Genomic DNA, 21,121 nt, shown 5'->3' with positions numbered 1-21,121 from the left:
TTAGATGATTGCATAAAATTTTGATTATTATAAATATTTTTAGATCATAAGGACTAAATATAAATATTTTACTCTAAATGTATATCAATATGCAATAAAGTATGAAACATTTAACACCTGTAGTTATAGTTTAAACATAAGGATTTAGTATTAAGCATCTAGATACTAAATTATTGAGAATTACAAATTTTGTTTTTCATAAATAATACAGTGTTGTATTTAATAGACACATTGATAAGATACAATTTTCAAAAAATATACAATGTTCTTAATAGACTTAGTCAAACAACTAATGCTAAAATAATAATATTAACATGGTAACAAAACAACAGATATGTTTTGACTATTATGTAACCTAATTTAACAGGTCATTGTATTTGTTAAGCAGGAAATGTGTAGTGCTGGCTACAAATTAAAAACGAATGACGACATTTAAGCATTGAAACTAGTTGTTTTTGAATTTATTGATTTGAATTTATATTAAATAACATTCTAAAATAATATTAATATTTTATTCAATTAAGATATTTCATAATTTATAATAAGTTCATGTATAAAGACATAAACTTTTAGGTATACTTTAAATGTATAATTTATAAAAAATATAAATCAATAGCCAACTTAATTTCAATACATAATATAATATAGCTACTAAATAAAATGTTGTAATTAACGCATCACATATGGCTGTTTTTCCAAGAGAATCACCACCTTCTATTTATATTTTCAATCCATAAATGAATTCCATATATTTTTATTTATCATATAATTATACTTGAACAATTTTTAAGTGTATAGATATAACAAAATCTGTTAAAGACAACTAATATATCAAGTATAACAAAAATTCTCCACTACACTATCATAAAAAATTACTCAATATAGTTCAACACCACTAAATTAAATATTCTCATTTATAAATAAATTAAATTATATCAGCCTGCTATCATATGGCATATATATATCATAACAATGGCCGTACCATTAGTACTCGCAAAAATACTTTTATATTCTAATACTGTGCAGATACAGTGGCCATCAGGCAGTAAACATATACTTTAAAATCATTCTTTGAATAGAAATTAAATATAACATTGAAAAACAACATTATCTTTATACTTCTAAAACATTTTTATGATTATAACATAAATTATTAAGTTCAATATATACTATATTATTAACACAAGTATTATTTTCAAGGAAATAGTTTCTTAATTTTAAAATTATTATAAATACAACAACATTAAATGAAAACTTTGGAAGTCAATAATTACCTACTAAAATTGGTTAGATAATAAACTTTAAGCAAGTATTAGAAGAATAACAATTGAGTCTATGAATTAAAGTTGCTGTGCCTGTATAAAAACAACTAAAAAAAAAATTAGAAAAAAATTGTATAATTTAATTTTTCAATAATACACTAAATAAATTAAATGCAAAAAAAAATCAATAATAAAAGTATTGATTTCATTAATATTTAAAGTTAAATGATAAAACTCCATGATAAAATAATATCATCATTTTTAAACAAGCTACATAAATTAAAAATTATTTATAAGAATATTATTATTCAGTCAGAAAAGTATCATGCTACACACAACAAGTATTATTTTATATAATTCAACCAGTAAAATAGATATTCAGTTAACATTAAATCTAATAATAACATAACAAATTTATATTTAATGAATCTCTTGTAATACCTTAAGATGAAATTTAAAATTGTCCCATAAAATAAAGCTTCATGACAACAAGTGAGTAGGTAGTGATTTCAATCTGAAGCACTGAGTCAAAGACAATTAAGCACAATAGCGTTAACTTCGGCCGAAAACAAATCCATTACAACGGAATAGTTCACACAAACACCTTTTGTTTCAACACGATAAGTCTAACACACAAAATGGTGAAAGTAATAAGCAATAATTACGAAAAACAAGTGGAAAATGGCAGCAAGCTCGATACCGCAAAAAATATTTAAAAAATCGTCACACCTAATAGTTCCAAGCGAAAAATGACCACTACAGATAACGCGGAAAATCCAATTTTGTTAAAAAAAAGAGAATAGAGAAAAAAAGAAGGGTTATCAAATGATAAAGACCGTTTTAGAAACTATATTATCTTTATAATCAGATCTTATCACATTTCTTATGTTTTCAATTTCAATGTTCTCATCGCCATTATAATATTTTAAATACAATAAATAGTTACAAACTATTGAATCGTTATTACAATTTACAGTCTCTTTAAAGAATTAAGATTTTAATTTTAAAAATGTAAATATTAAATACCGATATTTTTTCATTTACAACATATAATAGCTATTATTTATCTGCAATCTGTTTTAAATTGCTAAAATTTTTTTTTACTTGTAAATTTATAACCAACTGTAATAATTGTATACCAACTATAATATTAGCACTATGAACAAATTATGTCATAGCGAAAGGTAATATACATATTATGTATAATATATCTATATAATGTACCTATAATATATACCTGCATTAATAGGTATATTTTTTATACATATATTAAATATTTGTATAATATTATGTTTGTATAATTTTCTGTTACATTTATAGTATTGTGGGCAAAAGCTTTGATTACTGGAAAAATATATATAATCAAGGTATTATTGATCTTCATGCAATTCATCTACGACTTAACCATTTAACATATGCTCTTAATCGCAACTTGATTACCAATGAAGAATATTTTAAATACCGATTAAATTTAACTGACGATTATATTCCATCTAATATGGATTATAAACCATGTTCATTAATGGATTTTTCCAAAGCATTAAAGAGACATCATTTAATGGATAATCTAGAAAGAAATAAACCATTAATAATTGATAAACAATCTAAAGAATTAACTTATAAAGTCCAAAATAATATTATAAATAATTTTGAAAATATCAACCAACAAAATAAGAAGATAGTTGGTGTACATGAATATAATTTAAATAAAGAACAAGAAAGTAATAATGATCAAACTGAAATGCCTAAAAAATCTAGGAAGAAACGTAAGAGAAAGAAAAAAAATAATAATGATTTTAAAAATATAAATCATTTCAAGACTGTAATAATAAACAATACTAAAGATGAATGTAATAAAAAAATGAAAAATTCTATTGTCACATCAAAAAAAGCTGTACAAATATTTATTCGTAAAACGAATAACCAAGACAAAAGTCAGATTGACAGAAAGAAGTCATTGGTTTCAACTCATAGATCAGTTAGAGATATGTTCAGTGAAATTTTAAAGCAATTTAAAAAAGAAAGACAATAAAAGTGTCATTCATTTTTTAAGAATTATTTATCATTTTTAAATCTTAGCACCAATTTTAATAGTACACAATTACTGTATCTTATTATTTAATATTCACGTTTTATACATCTTTATTTATAATTATAATTTATAATATTATATGAATTTCATAAGCTATTAATGTGGATTTAATATTTATTATTTACTAATAAATTTATAAAATATCTACAACATATCTCATATCCAGAACCTACTCCACTTTGATAAATTTGGTTATACTTTTATGCTTTTATCACACTCCTTGTCATAACTCATAAATCATAACAGTTTAATCAATAAAACTGTGTACTAAAATATCCTTATCAGATGTTCAAATATGATATTATTTTATCAATATAATAATAATAAAATCTATAAAGTATAAACTGCTAATACAAATTAATGTTTATTAATTAAGTTTATTGTATTAAAAAGTTTTCAATTACAATAATTATAGGATTTTATTTTTAAGTTTTTAATATTGAATTCTTATATTTGTATTTAAATTGAGCGGTCTGCTATTTAGAAAAACACATATTAGTATTTATTAGATATGACTGATCCTATGAACAGAGAACTTGTTAAACAAGTACAATTATCTCTATCTAAATATATAAGTAAGCCACAGTTAACTGAAAAACTACTAAATAAACCGCCATTCAAATTTCTTCATGATATTATAACAAATGTAAGTATTAATTATTAAAATACGCATAACTAACAACATTGATGTACCTACTAAATTTAACAAATGTCTGTTATAAAAAATATTTTTTTTGCTTCCTATTAGTTATGAATTATTTAATATCAATAGTTTCTAAATTCTAATTAGCATTTTTTCATAAATTTAATTTATAAATTATTCATAATTTATAAAATTTATCAACCACTTTTTATTTTAATAGTAACAGTTCTTCTCTTTTTATAAATATATTTTTTAAGCTTCAAATTGTATTTTATGCTTATTGTTTTCATTATTAATTTTTAGTGTTAAGGAAATGAATACTATATATACAATACATAGTATGTTGTTTTATAATATAATAGTTTAATAAGTAATATTCATTATTATTAAATTTAAAGTATTAAAAAAATCTTAATAAATTATTTTAACTTTTTAGGTGATCCAGAGAACTGGTTATTTAACAGGTGTTTTTACTGATGAAGAAATTATATCTACAAATGTTACTACAAAGGAAACTAAGATCAAATTTTTAGAAAAACTTATAACTGCCATTCGTAAGTTATTAAAATAAAATTTTAATTTTATTTTATTTCATCAAATTTGCGTATTTTATAATAATTATTATCAAAAACTATTTTATAATTTAAAAATGTTTCTGAGTTCTGGACATATCTCCAGGTTAAAAAATAATAAGAGTTTAAAAAAATGGTAGTACTCTATTTTTATTTTAAATGTTAACATTGAATTAATAATTAATATTTATACAATATCTTTCTTCTTTAATTACAATATTTTATTTAAATAACAATACTTTACTTTTAGAATCAACAACAAATAAAACAATATCAGCAAGACCCTCAAAAATTGTTGCAGGACTGGAAACAACAAAGACTTTAGAGTTGCTTATGGCAATTGTTTTTGGAATTGAAACAAAAGTAAAATATATTTTTTTTATTAATTATAAGTGCAGTTAAACATAATATATTTTTGGGTATTCTGCTATTATAAATATTGGGTTATTAATCACTGACCAGTGAAAAATACAGAAACTAGAATCTTTAACATTTAGTGGTAATATCTTCTTGTTAGTTCTTTTCTTCTAGTTGTGCTTATAATTATGACTATAATAACTATTATTACTTACTTTAACATACTTTTATATCTAGAATAAAGAAGTTAAGGAACAAAATTCAACTAATACAAAAACTAAAAAACTAGACTCTACAAAAACTAGTTATCAAAATAAGACAAAATTGTTAGAAAAAACCAAATCATTAGAAAAGAAATTAAAAGAAAATATTAATCATGATTCCCAAAAAAAAATACAAAAATCTGACAGTATGGAATCATCGATGGTTAAAATCGATGAACCCGATATAGAAATGGATATAACAACCAAATCTGATGGAGAATCTACTGTAAAACCAGTTGATGAAGAAGTAAAGAGTATTGTGGATAGCTCTGTAAAAACTGAGTAATTTAGAAACATTTACATTATATTTATAAAGTTGTTAAAATATTAATGTATATTTTAGGGAACTTAATGAAAATAAATTACAATCAACATTAAAATCTAAACTAGAAAAAAAAGATTCTGAATCAATAGAAAAAACTAACCTTGAAGAGAATCCACTTCGGAAATTAAGTGAAACGCATGATATTAGTAAATCATTAAGACCCAAAAGTTCAAGACCACCAGCTCCAAATCGTCGTCCTCAATCAAATACTTATGCAGAGTAAATAACAACATTTAAATTAGTTAAATATATTTTGTTTTATTAAATTACATTTGTTACGTTTTAGAATTCCAAAACATTCAGACAATTTTTTTTCAAAAAACAATGACAGAATAAATGACATTGATGACAATATTGTTACAATTGAAGTACTAAACGACAATAAGTCAACTTATGATTCTTACACCCAGGTAACATAACTATTTATATAGTCATCGTAAATTAATTTTCTAAGAATACTTGAATTTATTTTATAACTTAGGAAGATGGACAAGGTCATCTTGTATCACAAATTCTTCAAACGCAAATAGAATTTAATATTAAAAAGAAGACAGACTCTTCAAAAATAGTATGTTAAAATGTTTAAATTATATTGGTTTTTGTACATAAAAACAAAAAACAAAAAATTGATCTTAACTTTTTTATTTTTAGGAATGGGAAGGAAAAAGTGCTAAAGATCAAGAGATGTTAACTAAAGAAATGGATACAATCAGGCGATTCATTCAAGACATAACAAAATCTGCAAATCCATTGAGTAAACTTATCAACAATATGCAAGAAAATATTGATCAAATGAATCGAGAATTGAACTACTGGAAGAATTTTACTGAAAAAACTAATGAAAAGCTTGATATACAGCAGCGGTAAATAGTAAATTTTAAAATTAATTATATTTTTATTAACTATTGAATATTATTATAACAGAATAGCTGAAGAAAAAATTAAGCCAATGGTTATGTTATTAGAAAAACTTACCACTGAAGTGAAAGATGAATTAGATATGATGGATTACTGTAAAGCAAACATTATGAAAAATAAATCTCATATTAATTACTTAGTTTCAGAAAGGTTTATGTTAAAAAAATAATTAAAAACAATTGTTTTTTGAAAATTTAGGTATATTAAATTAATGGTTTTATTGTTATTTATTATCTAGTTAAAAAATGTTATACTTATTTAATCACTGAAGTATTTTGATCTCACATTGAAGGTTACAAGATTTTCAAAAAATAAAAATTTGATGTGTACATGGGAGTTTTTACAGGCTTGTATCAAGGCCTGAATCTGATATCTATCAATGAAATAATTTAGTAATATAGTACATGTGTCTTGTTCTCTTGATCATTTGATTTTGCATTGATGTATATCTGTACTCTTAAATTTCTTCTATGAAAATCTTGATAATTTTTTTTTTTTACACTATCTCAATAAAAATGAATTAAAAAGAGACTAAAGTATAATTTTATTTTTGCCACTGTAATTTCCTATTCAAAAACTCCTCAAACAAATGTTTAAATTTATTTTAATATAATATAATATTTAGTACTGACAATTAAATTTAGTCTCACTGGTAATTAAATAAATTTTTATATTGAATAAATACATGACAAAATAGAATAATATGTAGAAAAATATAACATATAAATAATTTAATTAACAATTTACATCTTTTTTATATAAACAAACAATGGAATAATATTGTCTTGATGTGATTAATGCCTGGTTAATGGTTTTTGATATAACAACTAATTTCTTTTTGTGTCCACATTAAGCTAAACCTAAAAAATATAAATTTTATTTTAGATAATATTTGTTCTAAAATATTGTTTACTGACAATTGCATAAATATTTTAAAAACCACAAAATACAATATTTTGTTTTACCTATATTTACATAATTCAAATTTTTTTTTAAAACATCCACCCAAATCTAAAAAATAACAAAGTGAAGTTGAGTGTTATATTCACTCCAATATTCTGCAAGTAGTTGCATAATAAATCAATTTAGAACTTCACATTACTTCACTTTAGGGATCTAATAAATGTGCTAATTTAAAATTGTTTTTACAGGTAGGGAAATTAAAAGTGAATTTTTGGAACAAATTGTTATATAACTATAAACCTGACCTTAACGTGATTTTTTTTCTTGTTTTACACCTTTATTCTTAGACTTGTCATTAATTTTTTTTTGCTTTTTTTTTATAACTACGCCATAATCTAAATCTTCCGATTTTCTCTTGTTATCTTTAATCCTGTTGTTGAATCCTAGAACATATATAAAAGATTTTTAAAATACTTAAAAATTATACAAATAACAAATTTGTGTCAAAATGTATTATTTCAAATTCTTATTTAGGTACCAACATATACTTATATAGATACCTATATTAATTGGAGCATAATTACTTTTAAAATGTTAATAAATTTAAATCATACAAAAAAAAAAAAATTGTAACTAAATATTTGACATTTTCTAATTGGGAAAAAAACCATTTATTACAAACCTTTTATTCAATGTTCAAGCATTTTTATTCATAAATATTTTGTCGACATTATAAAAAATTTTAAAAATTTTAATTGTCTATTAATGGTTCAATAAAGGTCAAAATATTTTGAAAACTATACAATGTAGAAAAAATAATAAAATAATACTTGATGAAAATTTTAGGGTATAATAAAATAAAGAAATCAATTTAGTCAAAAATTGTTTTAGCCTATAATTCTTAAACTTTTTTCCTCCAATTATTAAGTACTGGAAGTTTTTAATTTTATTTTTCTAAAGTATATCTAATTTGTTGTCCAAAACTATCTTTCAAAATTAAAAATTAAAGCATTTTATCAACTACTTAATTATCATGTACAAAGGCCAAAAAAAAAAAAAATACATCGTTGTAAAATCAATACATTCATCACTCTGCTCTCAATCTAAAATATAGAAAATCCAGAATATTACTTGAAACCAGTTTTTTAAACTCTTAAATAAATTTGATGAAAACAAGTGATGTTAGGTACGTTGTAATTATATTTAAAGTACAATTATAACCTATATTTATTAAAAAATATTATTATTATTTATATATTTTTTTTTTGTTTTTTAAATGTAATAATTGATAACTTTAACTTATTAATAGAGATATATAATATTCAAATATAACTGAGATGATATGGTTAATTAGGATTATTATGAGGAACTAACTTATGGGTCTCTTTTCTCTAAAATCAGTTTAGTGCTTAAAGTCATCTAATATTTGTGAGTGTCTTAGTGAACATATTTAATAACAAGGTAGGACCTACCAGTGTCAGATTAAACAACTGTAAGCCTCTAAGCAATTAAAATTTTAGGCCCCTACAAAGTTATTTTTTACAAATATTTTTAACTTTACAACCCAATACTTATAAACGGCTTTAATAAAAACCAATTAATATAAATAAATTAAATTAAATTTATTAAATTTTTTCATTTACAAGTAAAATTAATTATTATATTATTTTTATATATTTTTTTAAATGATTTTTAATAAACTATAAAAAAAAAAAACTTAAAATAAATTGTTACTTATAAAAACATTTGATTTTAAAATATTAACTTTTCTTAATTTTTTCGTAGTAAATTCTTTGAGAATATCTTTGAAATTTGGTCTTTGTAAAATGTCATTTTCTGTAGTCATAATGGCAAGTGAATTTAAACGCTCTTGGTTATTGAAAATCGATGACAATTTTTAACAACTTCAACTTCGAAAAAGTTTGTTACCCAGTACTATTAAAGTCTATTATTTTTATTTATACAAATAATAATTACTAGGAAATCGGTCACTTGACCGATTAGATACTAGATAGTAACGCATGACGATTAGGTATGTAATTATTTTTATCACCGTTATCGTCGTCGCCAGATAATATAATATGATCATTGATCAATATTATCAAGTACTTACTACTTAGGTACCTATTTAGTATTTACCACATCGACAAAATCCACGAAATAATTTTACTTTTAAAACTGCATAATTTAATACCTACAACTTAATATTTATATTTCATATTGATTTTTGTCCCTAAATTCGTAAATAAAATACAGTTTTTATAAAATAAAATAAAATAAAATAAAATAGGATTTTTCATTTTCATGGGCACCTTAAAGGAGTGAGACCCCTAAGCGAGCGCCTTCTCCGCCAAATGGGTAATCCGACACTGGTACCTACCTACTACCTATACTTGAAAGCTGTATACCTATCTATTACACAATAGAATGACTTAAGATTTTTCCCATTATTCTTTTATAATTGATATCTCATGTTTAATTAAATATGTATTATTATTATTATTGTTACTTATACTTATTTACCAGTACTTATCAAATTGCAATGTGTGGCCCTTGAATCCAAACCAAATGTTTCATTAATTTGTCTTACTTTGCAGGGCTGTATACGTGAAAAACTCTAAAAATGAAAAATGAACGCTTTATTTTTATCCAAAACTATAGATATGTAACTAATGGTTTTTATTATATCTATATACCTACCTACAAATTAAACAAATATTAATTATTATAGTTATGTTAATGTTACTAGATATTTATTAGTTAGGTATTGCATTATTACAGGTAAACATGTAAAAATGTAATAATAGACTAAAGTCAGAGCAGACCATATTATACGTCTTATAAGAATAAATCAGTAACAATAATAATATTATATATTATATATGAGCATCGTGAAACGAGACAGTGTCTCAATGTCGTATAGTTTGGCTAGCAACAAAATAATAGCTTTATTATATTTTCTTATAATTTAAAAGTATTGACGTGAAATCATTTGAAAATAGATTTACCTAACCTGGTAAATTTTAAAAATTACTTTTAGGCTAGTTTTAGAGAGTAAAATATTTAATATGTTTAATCTTATACTAAGAAATGAGGATTAAAGTAAACATAAAACTATTTAGTAATACAAGTAATACAACAAACTTATCGGTAAACGCGAAAAACCTGGTTATTTAATTACAAACGAAATACGTTTATAACATCATACTATAGAAATATTAGAAACTTAATATTAGATTTTGAACTGAGTAATAAATGTATTTTTTTTAATGTTATTGTTCAAAAAAAAAATCAATTGTTTCAAGTACAATGTACAATATTGTTCTGTTTGGTTAAATGACATAATAATGTTATAAAATGTATAATATATATATAACTTATATAGGTATGTACAATGAAATAATAATATTCTTAATCGGGTCAATAATATAATAAATAAATAATAATAATCAATAATAATAAATATGTACTAAAATATTGTGTACAAACATATTGAGATAAAATATATATAATAAATTGTGTGTCTTACATTGATACATCATTTATAAAATTATATATACATACTTCCTTCTTATACATATTCTTTATTTTTGATTTCGGCTGAGCAACAATACCTCGCACTGGCGGTAATGGCTTAGTGATATTCGGTAGAGGAAACCGCGGCTTGTGGGCAATACGGCGTTTGGTTCTATCGGAAGTAGATTTTGCATTGAGTTCAGTTTCACTCAAATTTTCTTTAGGCAACTGTAATATACAGACCATTATATATTAAATGTATTAAAACAATAATCATTAAGACCAAAGACGCCCATAAAACTTTTTTCTGAAATTAAAACTTTGGTATATCACGTGCAACGTTGTACTTTATTTAAATAAATATATATATATATATATATATATATATATATTATGTGTGTGTATATAAAAGAATAAAATCTATAGCATAATACATACTTCAAATAAAGGTTTAGAAGTCCGTGGAATTTTTTGAGGTTGAATGCCTAAAAAATAAATAAGGAAATAGGTATAATGCACCACCTTTATATTTAAGATTACGATATATATATATTATATAGGTACGCGTATAGGGTGATTGTAACTCTCCTGATTATAATGAATTATAAACTTTCCCTGTGGTAAACTTTAAAGGTCTACTTTGGTACTACTTGAAGGATAAAAGTAAACTTTCCTGAGTCTATAATAACTTCGTTTGTATATTATAATTTTAACACGAACATACAGACTTTAAAAAACTTAAACTTAAGGTATCTATTGCTTGGTCATTAAAGTCTATATTTTTTTTCTTTTTTTTTTTTTTCTTTTGGTATAAGAATTTTTACTCACTTTATTTTATTCATCGTAACTGTAATACACACTTCGATTTGAAAATCTTTAGAACATTAATAAATATAAACAAAGGTGGTCGAGATGGATGAGTATTAAAAAAATATATAAATTGAAATGCGAATGAAACGATTCACAAGAATTAGTTGTTTTGATGATGCTGAAGACCATATTATTAAAGAATATAATGGAAATTTCATCAATATACATTTGAACTAAATACAAAACAAAAGTTTCCAATTTCTCCTCACAACCCTAATCTAATTTAGAGGCATAAGCGTACACACGAATGTAGCGAGTGCTGCTTTCGCTACATCCGAAAATTTAGTGGGCTAATTGATATTTATTTGAAAACTTAGATAACATAAATAACTTAAAAAATTTAAATTTTAAATAAAAATATTCAATAACCTTATGCCTATTCAAACGTGTTATTTTAACGAGATTGGTAAATTGAGTTCCAAATGATCTTATCTCAGTAAATTGGGTCTCGGAAAAAAGGTAATAGGTAAGTTGAGTCCAAGAAAAAAATTTAGTACGTTAAATTTTATAATTCTGGTATAAATATTATATAATATATGGTATAAATTAAAATATATGTGGTTTTTATATCATGTTCTTGGTAAAAACTTAAATGAAAAAGATTTAATAAATTTAAATCGGGTTATCATACTAATAGTATGAGATTTTGCCGGGATTTAAGTGATTTAACTTGCCTACTACCTTTTTATAACCGAGACTCAATTTACCGCTTTCAAAATGTACTCAAATTATCATGGACCCAATTTACCCTTAATATTTAAGGAGTTGTGTTTAGTCAATTTTTCATTCTTTGCTTGTAGTTGTGTATGTAATAATTATAACTATAATCATTATAATTAGTGTGTATAGTATATACTTCCTGACCCCGGGTATTAAATACTACTATACTAGTATCTATAACCATGTCCCCAACCATAATCCACGTCAATGCACTATTTATTGTTTATTTTTTATATTGTTTTTCGACGATTGTAAATATTATGATTATACACCTATAAGTAGGTATCTAAGCATATTATGCAATTTACTTTACCTATGTAGTATTTATTATCGACGATAGTGTATATAATACGCATTTTAAATTATCTATTATTGAACTTAGTAACAACTAGCAATGGTGTCTAAATAGTATATTATAATAATATTAATATATATAATATCTATATTTAAATGAATAAAATAGTTATTCAAAGAAAGAAATGATAATATTATTTATTTGTTTTTATTTTATGTAAGTTTTATAACTCCTTGTTCAATATTATGATAAAAGTATATAGTGATATATTATATTAATTTATATTGTATAAATATTATTATTTTTTATTTATTTTATTTCTTATATCCATAATAATAGAAATAAATGGGCTGATTTTGTGGAGCCGGTTAAAAATGTATGCGTTATTGAAATTGGTGCAACAAAATCTTGCGCACGCTTATGCTTAGAGGCATTATTGAAGCTTATCTGGATACATATACATTCTCAACTTCATTTGGATCTATAAAAGCTATTTTAAAAATAAAACTCAATCATTCCCATTTCCCAACTCCATTACTGTTATCTCAGTATATTTAAAACTACTCGCGAAAATTTACGTATTTCCTTCAAGTAAACATAGTGTTGACCCTGGGAAATTTACTAGTATTAAAAATTAGGAGTTATCACCGTCCTACAAGTATAACTTATTATAAAAGGATGTATGGTATAAAGGTTTATAGTAAATTAAATTTTTATTTTAATAACCTAACAATGACATTTTTTAGAATAAAATTACTTTTAGGAATACAACAACTATAATATGTAAAGGTATATAATATATAAATAGTTACAATTTTGGTATTAACTTTAAAAATAAGTTTATTTAACGTTAAATTAAAAAGATTCAAACTAAAAGTTTAAATTTTGTTTTATATTTATGAATTATATCTTAACTTACCTATATAAAAGTATATGCAATATTTATATGTATTATAAGGTTAAATAAATAATTAAATTGATTTTATTAGCTTGGAAGTATAAATGATTAAATCTGCTAATCATTATAGAATATTATTGATAATATTTCATAAAGTTATAAATAATACTTACTTATATTAAGATACTTTCCATTTGAAGCCATTGTATAAACTGAAACGACTTTAACTGAATTAGTTAGATGAATTAAATTGCTATTTATTATTTTCTAATTCAGGAAAAATATTTGTATAATAAACAAGAACAAAATATTTGCGATTAATAAACGAATTGTAATTTAACTTCAGTGACTAATAATTGGAAATCAATAATTAATATTGCTAGGATACTATAAAGAAAAAATTATCAAACACGCCAGATATTGTTTTTTTTCAGATTTTTCTTGTGTGCATACAATTAATATAATATAAAGTAAGTATTTATATTCTTTTGAATGGTTTAGACAAATTAAATAAATATTTTACACTTACTATAAAATAACTAGATGTCTCAAAAAATTTTGATATACATACTCTGAAAATAGTTATAGTGTTAACTTAAAATATTATAATAAAAATATAATACTCGGTAATTTGTCAAAGTAAATTATTGTAGATACATATATAATGTAAAAAAGTACCTATAGACTTATAAAGGTACGTAAATATGATATGTATATGAATTAAAAATATAATATTTATATAAATATATGAAAAAAAGATTTACACAAAATTAATAAAATTACAATAATCTATCATAGGTAGTCGTGTTGTGAGCTGCTGCGTAAAAACATGGGCACTATATATAAGTTTAGAATACTTATAAGTCATAATCCACTATAGGTATTATTATGATAAGTATATGCCAGTTTTCCGTCCATCACAATTGACTGTGGCAATTATAGTGGTATATTGCCTTAGTGGTTACCAATAATACCATCAAAGCCGGTAATTGTTTTTATACAAAGATTACTATTATAGGTAATATTTTAAATGATGATTTTTAACCTACACCTCTGAGATGCCATTGTTCTTAATAAACATTATAATATTATGTCAAATGGTCAACATGGCTAATGTTCAATATATATAATAACTGAGATACGTTTATTACATTGGTTCACATCGTCATTAAATATATTACACCTAGCCTAATCCATAATAATTATTAAGCTAATGTTTTGTATGAACATACCAGCGGCGTAATTGTATGGAAGAAAGGAAAAAATATTCTTCTATTTATTTCAAATAACAAATGATGGATCGTTTCCTACCTAGTTATTTTTATTTTCACCGTAGATATTTATTTATTTAGATATTTATTTATTTGTTTTACACAGTGGTATAAATTTGGCTAAATTGTTAGGGTTGTAATCAGTTTCTAAGTTGAATATACTTGTGGTAGGAAGTTTTGCCCCCATGCCCTCCATACAGTTTTATTTTAATTATTTAAATTTAACATTATAAGTACATGATTTCAACAAAGCTATTTTAACTTTAAACACCATATCAATTGAATATTGGTAGGTATATATTATAAATATAAGAACTCTATAAATAGAGTACCTATATAAATTACTTACCATCTATAAAATTTGTATAATTTTCTTTAACAATATATGAATACATAAGATACAAAAATTCTTTTAATTTATATAATTTATATTTTAAATGACAACTGCTTTTTAAATTTTTTAATATAATATACTGTTTATTTTTGTATGTAATAGATACTATTTCTGATTAAATATTGGTATAGGAACATATTTAAAAAATTTATTAGTTTTTTTTTGCAGAAATAATTAGTGCAACAATTAGTACCGAAATAATAAAAAAATATATATTATATACACTGAAATATATTTAATTTGTTTAATAATAATAATATAAATAGATATCATATTTTAAGGCTAAGTACTTCAAACTTAATGCATACTAAATATATGAACTAAACAATTATATAAATTCAAAGTAAAAATAGATACTTTTGACTTCCATATTTTGATAAGAAATTAATTAATTAATTATTATATTGATATTTCAATTTTTTGAAAACTGAAATCGTGATTTTTGGGGTTGCAAAAAGATACTCTTGCGACTCTATGATACTTTCTTGTGTTGCAAGAGCAACCTCCTGTACGTCAACCGTAACGTCACTGGTTGCGCAGTACTAACAGAGCGAAACGGATAATCTGATAGATAGCTTTAGGTAAAAATATAAATGATACTCGAGTCTGCATCTAAAATATATTCAGTACAAAATCTAGTATAGGCATTTAAGAAAAAAACGTTAAAAAGAGTAGGCAAGTCCATTTGTTTGCATAAAATATTAATAATGGACTGAAATTGGAACGGTATTTCAAAGTTCAATACTCGTTACATCCAGACTCGTCAATTCATGAATCAACACAGATATTTATATGATATAAGAGGTATAATAATATCGTTTTTCTTGTACGTATACGACCTGCCTCTGAATGTCTAGGATATTCCTAACCGTCTACCAAACTCTTGCGACGGTCTCCCTTACATATTATGATATCATCTTTAGAAGTGATGGTCGTCACAAGGGTGATTTCACTGTACAAGGCAGATTTTGGATTCTCATAACATAATTTGATATTCCGGTAAGTTCGTATACTAATAATATCGAATTAACGACTTTTCCGAGAAGAAACGTATGGCAATACTTTAATAGTGCATAACACTCTTCGCCCTTCAGCATGCTTGTGTTGCTAATTACTTAATTACTGATTATGTCGCCACACCATTTGTAATGTGTTCTATTGTATTCAATTGCATATATATTTTGTAGAGTATGTAACATGCCAGTATCTGCGATATTGGGTATTTTTTACTACCAGCATCTATAGTATTAGGTACCAAACATATGGTAACAGCTGAAAATTCTATACCTTGGTATTTTCGATGAATTTAGAAGTGTTTCCAATCCATGAAATTCTTACATTTTTTTTTATCCTGTCTTTCAATTATAAATATATATCACACGACCAGTCCATTCTTCACGTTGAAGGACTAGTATTTGTATAAGTGGAACACTTCAAGTCTTTTAATTAACATAATAACACAAACAAAAAAAACCGGGGAAAGTAAATAACCACTGTGCTGTGCTTGGGTAAGTCACTTTAATGTTTTTATTAAATTTAAACTTAATGATATATCATTGCATACAAAAAACGGTTCTGTGTAAAGAGCCAAAGACTGTATAATACATTATGTCAGCCTTTATTAAAGTACTTAATTTATTTTACCATTAGTAGCGATATTACAGTAGGTAATTTTATTTTTTCTAAAACCATTTATTATATCATTAATATTTAATTATTATAAAAGTGTATAATATTATACACTCGTATTTATAAATATCACTCAAAATATAATAATAAATACAGTTTTCTTACAGAATCATAATAATAAATACAATTTCAAACAAAAATTATTGTTGAACATATGAATTTGAACTTGTTAAAAATTATATAGATATATAAATCAGCTAACGAATTTATACCAATATGATTTGTAGAGCATAGTTGAATCTGTAAGAAATCACAATATGTCTCTTTTCCTTCATGTAACTGAATTGCAGCTGGTTAAAAAACTTTGAGAAATAAACATCTAAAGATTTAAATAATGTTATTGGCTTTAATAAAATCAAACTTCATCTATTATTATTATTAGGATTACCTGTATATTTTTTTTCGGTGACCATAATTTTCCTGGAATAAATAAATTTTACTAAGAGTTGCAAGGTGATAGAATCAATTGTCTTATAATAACGAAATCTTTATTACACAATTGTTGATCATTGCATGTAAATATGGACTAACTGATGCTAAAACCACTTGACGTCGAAATATTACCTACAGTACCATCATCTGTTTTTAATTTAATATCACAAAACACCACGTCTAAAAAAAAAAAATTAGTTACTATTATTTATCTAGTAACCTAACCACGTATTTTATATTTGTGCAAGGATTATTATTTATTATACTTCAAATATCTATACATATGACAATGTTTTATATCTTTCTGGTTCACATAAACCTTCGCTTTAGATTTTTCAAGGATAATTATATATTAAATACAGAGCTTGGAAACTTTAATACCCTTAACATAACAATAAAATTCGAATATGTGCATAAAAATAAATACAAATATTAAAATTATATGAAAAAAATTAAATTTATTTAAAAAAATAATTATATTAACTAAAAGTGAATAGATTTTAAAATATTATATATTATAAAATAACTTTTGTACTTCATGACAAACATGGTATTATATTGAGATGATTAGTGAATTTTTAATAAAATATTGTTAAATTAAATGTAATAATATTATCTTGCCTTTATAGTTTATATTACCTAGTTAACTTAAAATCAGTGATTGTATTGCTATTATTTTTTTTTAAATAATCTGATTCTTTCAATGCAACTTTATATTAAAACACAAATAGAAAACTTAGAGTTATGTACCTATATAATATATATAATAATATAGTTTTTTAATTCTATACACCTTGTCTAGTAGTAATTAGTGTCTAATTGCCTAAAAGAGAGAGATAAGCGATATAATTTGACTTTTGACTGTTTAAGCAACCTAACCTAACCAAATTACATAAAGTCATAAAAATATAGAATATAATATCACAGAATCTTGGATTATAGTTTATTAAAATTCATGACAGTAAATACCATATAAATTAGTAGTTATTTAGAGTATTTTGAACTATATATGTTGTTAAAGAAGCAATAGAATTTATATACTTGATTACAGTTTACAATTCTACTGACAATTAAAATAGTAATCAATATAATCGTTAATTATATGTTTTTTTTTTTTTTGTTTTTTTTTAAAGAATTTTATTATTACAACAGTTAAAATTATTGTGTGTTAAGGAAATTTACTGTTCAGTGTTAAATTGTGCTAGGAAAGATGAAAGATTACATTGAATTAAGCAAAGAAGTAAATATGCACGCTTATATTAAAAATAAATTATATCTCACATATTGTGTCTCCGTGTTACTAACTCTAACATAACAAATTTTTTATTCAACATTTTTTCTGTTACTTTTAATATTAAAATTAATTAAACTATTAACAAATTTAAAGGTAATAATAATATCCAGGGGGTAGAACAGGATAATTAAATATTTTTTTTAAAAAGCCATGAGCAGTATTAAGAATAGATAATTCTAACTTCATTAGAAAATAATAGATCAATCTTTGAGTCAATAAAACAAACAAAAATTACATATTAAAAAAATAATATTTTTAATTTTAATTTTTTTTTTTTAACTCATAAAAATAAATTATCTAGATAGGTACTCATAGATAACTAGAATTGTATCTAGATGAAGATAAATATAAACGAGTTGAGAATTATCTAGATAAGATAAAAGATAAATCAATTCTATCTAGATAATTTGTCTAAATATTTCCTAACACTGGCCATGAGCATTTTATGAATGTAATTTTTTGTAAATTTGAAAATGCTTACAACTTGCTTTATTAATTATATCTCAATACTTAACCATAAGTCAAAGATAAGACATCTAGTATGAAGTCCTCTTAAGTATATTATTATTTAGTTACAACAGTATATATTAAAAATCTAATTGCAAATAGTAAGTAATAAGCACTGCCTCAGTTATTGATTCACTGAACGGGCTTTAGTGTGTGCATAGGACTGACCACCGAGTTTTTAGTTTTCACGTTGAATATTACGCAAATTTTACCTTCAATTATATTCATCACAGAAATACAAGAGCAACGTAATGTCAGTTATTAAAAGGGAATCCAATCATTAAATCAAGCCAATTTTTCCCTCCACCAAGCCATTTTTAAAACCTTCAATCCCTAATACAAATTATAATTTTAATATTATATATTAGACAGATTATCAGAATATTTCTAATTGTACAATAATAGAGTCTTGTATGTTCGGTTGCATTACAACACATATATCAGGCACTAAAACTAAACAAAATAATGTAAATTTAATACAGTAAATAACCTTAAATAGAATCTATTAATTTTCGTTAATATTAAGTAATTGTCCAAGATAATTAAAATATTGCTTTGTTTGGGATATTTATTAACCAATGTTTTTAAATATTTTTGGCAATGTTCTGGATCATAATGAAACACTTATCTTAAATATTTGGCAGCCAGGAAAATGTACTATTCAGTGAAACTACTTAAAGGTCAAATTTATTTTAGTTTATTAAGCAAATCTGCACTTATATTTATATAATAAAATATGAAAAGTAAATGACGAGTGAAAAATTTTACTTAGAAGTTATTATAATCAATTACATTTTTTTCTATAAATCACTGAAGTATTGTACTAAATTCTGTGTATGACGGTGACGTGCATTTATTTACGGAAGTCAGTAAAAACACCTAATCTTTTCGCGATGATTTCATTTTTTTTTTTTTTTTGTAAACGATTATTGGATATGATATGTGTAGTAATATATGCATAGATATAATTACACTGTAAAACCAGCTAAACTGCATTGTGTAACAGAAATAACTTAAAAATATAGTCAACTAACTACCTATTTAATTACTTATTCCTTTACTCCTTATTATTTTAAACAATTATTATTTTTAAACTTTATTAATTCTAAGCAATAAAATATAATATTTGCAAACACTTAATTTTTGTTATTCTTTTTTATCATATTTATAATTAGATTTTAATATTGTTCTATAATTTAATTTTAATTAATACTAATGTCTAATATATTATCATACGAATAAATTTAATACATAAAAACTGCTCGCTCTCCCAGAACAAGTTTAGCTAATATAGGATGCTGCACTATTGTTTAAATACATTATTTAAAAAAATATATTGTCTGCTATTTTGCAATTAATTTACTAAGATTATTTTTAAATTCATAATACATTTTATTTCTTATATATTTTTATTTAAATAAAAAAATAAAATGAATAAATAATATATAATATATATTAAAAATAGAAAATTATTGTTTATAAAAATTATTAAGTTCACAGTTGCTAGTTTATCTGTCAATTATTTATTTATTTATTTTATTTCTTATAAATATTACCTAATGATTTTATGATGCATTTAAAATTTAAAAAAAAGATATTCATATAACAATAATTTTTTTGCGTTTGTAAATATTGCATCTTTAGAATAATGTAAAAAAAAAAAAATACAGAGTTCTATTAACAAATAATAAAGTTACTGCGTGTATATAATATAATTATAGACTATTGATGATAACAAAATATTTGATTAATTTGTTTTAATTTTGAACTATCTTATGAAAAAATAAATTAACAAATAATAAATAATTATATTATTATAAGTGGGTAGTGGCAGCCTGCAGCTCTAGTATTGATTTATTAAAACTTAAAAAATATGTTCGCTTAATATTAACTAAGCTTA

At 23.2% G+C, this 21,121-nt stretch overlaps 4 protein-coding genes across 4 annotated transcripts in view; 2 read left to right on the top strand and 2 right to left on the bottom strand.

Moving 5' to 3' along the window:
- LOC112591706 (segmentation protein cap'n'collar-like) overlaps positions 1–2,038 on the bottom strand; it is a 93,909-nt gene extending 91,871 nt beyond the window's left edge. The window contains exon 1 of the mRNA XM_025335610.1: positions 1,704–2,038. The gene's annotated coding sequence lies outside the window, so the exon portion shown is untranslated. The remainder of the gene's footprint in view (positions 1–1,703) is intronic.
- Positions 2,039–2,244: 206 nt separating this feature from the next.
- LOC112591725 (putative uncharacterized protein DDB_G0282499) lies at positions 2,245–3,386 on the top strand. Its single transcript, XM_025335634.1, has 2 exons — positions 2,245–2,446; positions 2,583–3,386. The coding sequence occupies exons 1-2, from the start codon at positions 2,421–2,423 to the stop codon at positions 3,292–3,294; spliced, it is 738 nt and encodes a 245-aa protein (XP_025191419.1). The 5' UTR covers positions 2,245–2,420; the 3' UTR covers positions 3,295–3,386.
- Positions 3,387–3,753: 367 nt separating this feature from the next.
- On the top strand, positions 3,754–6,613 carry LOC112591711 (TRAF3-interacting protein 1). Its single transcript, XM_025335617.1, has 9 exons — positions 3,754–4,000; positions 4,434–4,551; positions 4,820–4,932; positions 5,164–5,471; positions 5,533–5,733; positions 5,801–5,924; positions 5,996–6,082; positions 6,166–6,377; positions 6,439–6,613. Exons 1-9 carry the CDS (start codon positions 3,866–3,868, stop codon positions 6,599–6,601), a joined length of 1,461 nt encoding a protein of 486 aa, XP_025191402.1. The 5' UTR covers positions 3,754–3,865; the 3' UTR covers positions 6,602–6,613.
- An 831-nt stretch (positions 6,614–7,444) lies between these two features.
- LOC112591695 lies at positions 7,445–15,092 on the bottom strand. The gene is made up of 6 exons (XM_025335592.1): positions 15,008–15,092; positions 13,808–13,861; positions 11,290–11,336; positions 10,900–11,079; positions 9,859–9,952; positions 7,445–7,778 (listed from the first exon to the last, which is right to left on the bottom strand). Exons 1-6 carry the CDS (start codon positions 15,090–15,092, stop codon positions 7,642–7,644), a joined length of 597 nt encoding a protein of 198 aa, XP_025191377.1. The 3' UTR covers positions 7,445–7,641.
- Positions 15,093–21,121: the final 6,029 nt, after the last annotated feature.

The sequence above is a fragment of the Melanaphis sacchari genome, unplaced genomic scaffold, assembly GCF_002803265.2.
Source record: "Melanaphis sacchari strain LSU unplaced genomic scaffold, SCAv2.0 Contig141_pilon_pilon, whole genome shotgun sequence".
Classification (NCBI taxonomy): domain Eukaryota; kingdom Metazoa; phylum Arthropoda; class Insecta; order Hemiptera; family Aphididae; genus Melanaphis; species Melanaphis sacchari.
Note: the sequence above shows the minus strand (reverse complement) of the source record. Positions and strands in the feature narration are given on the sequence as shown.

Coding starts and splice junctions, on each gene's coding strand:
- LOC112591695 (XM_025335592.1), bottom strand. CDS start 15,092: ATGGGGGCAAAACTTCCTACCACAAGTATATTCAACTTAGAAACTGAT. Junction 11,080..11,289: donor CTTCTAAACCTTTATTTGAA/GTATGTATTATG, acceptor TGTATATTACAG/TTGCCTAAAGAAAATTTGAG. Junction 9,953..10,899: donor AGAATATGTATAAGAAGGAA/GTATGTATATAT, acceptor TTTCATTTTTAG/AGTTTTTCACGTATACAGCC.
- LOC112591725 (XM_025335634.1), top strand. CDS start 2,421: ATGAACAAATTATGTCATAGCGAAAG. Junction 2,447..2,582: donor AAATTATGTCATAGCGAAAG/GTAATATACATA, acceptor TTACATTTATAG/TATTGTGGGCAAAAGCTTTG.
- LOC112591711 (XM_025335617.1), top strand. CDS start 3,866: ATGACTGATCCTATGAACAGAGAACTTGTTAAACAAGTACAATTATCT. Junction 5,472..5,532: donor GATAGCTCTGTAAAAACTGA/GTAATTTAGAAA, acceptor TGTATATTTTAG/GGAACTTAATGAAAATAAAT. Junction 5,734..5,800: donor CAATCAAATACTTATGCAGA/GTAAATAACAAC, acceptor GTTACGTTTTAG/AATTCCAAAACATTCAGACA.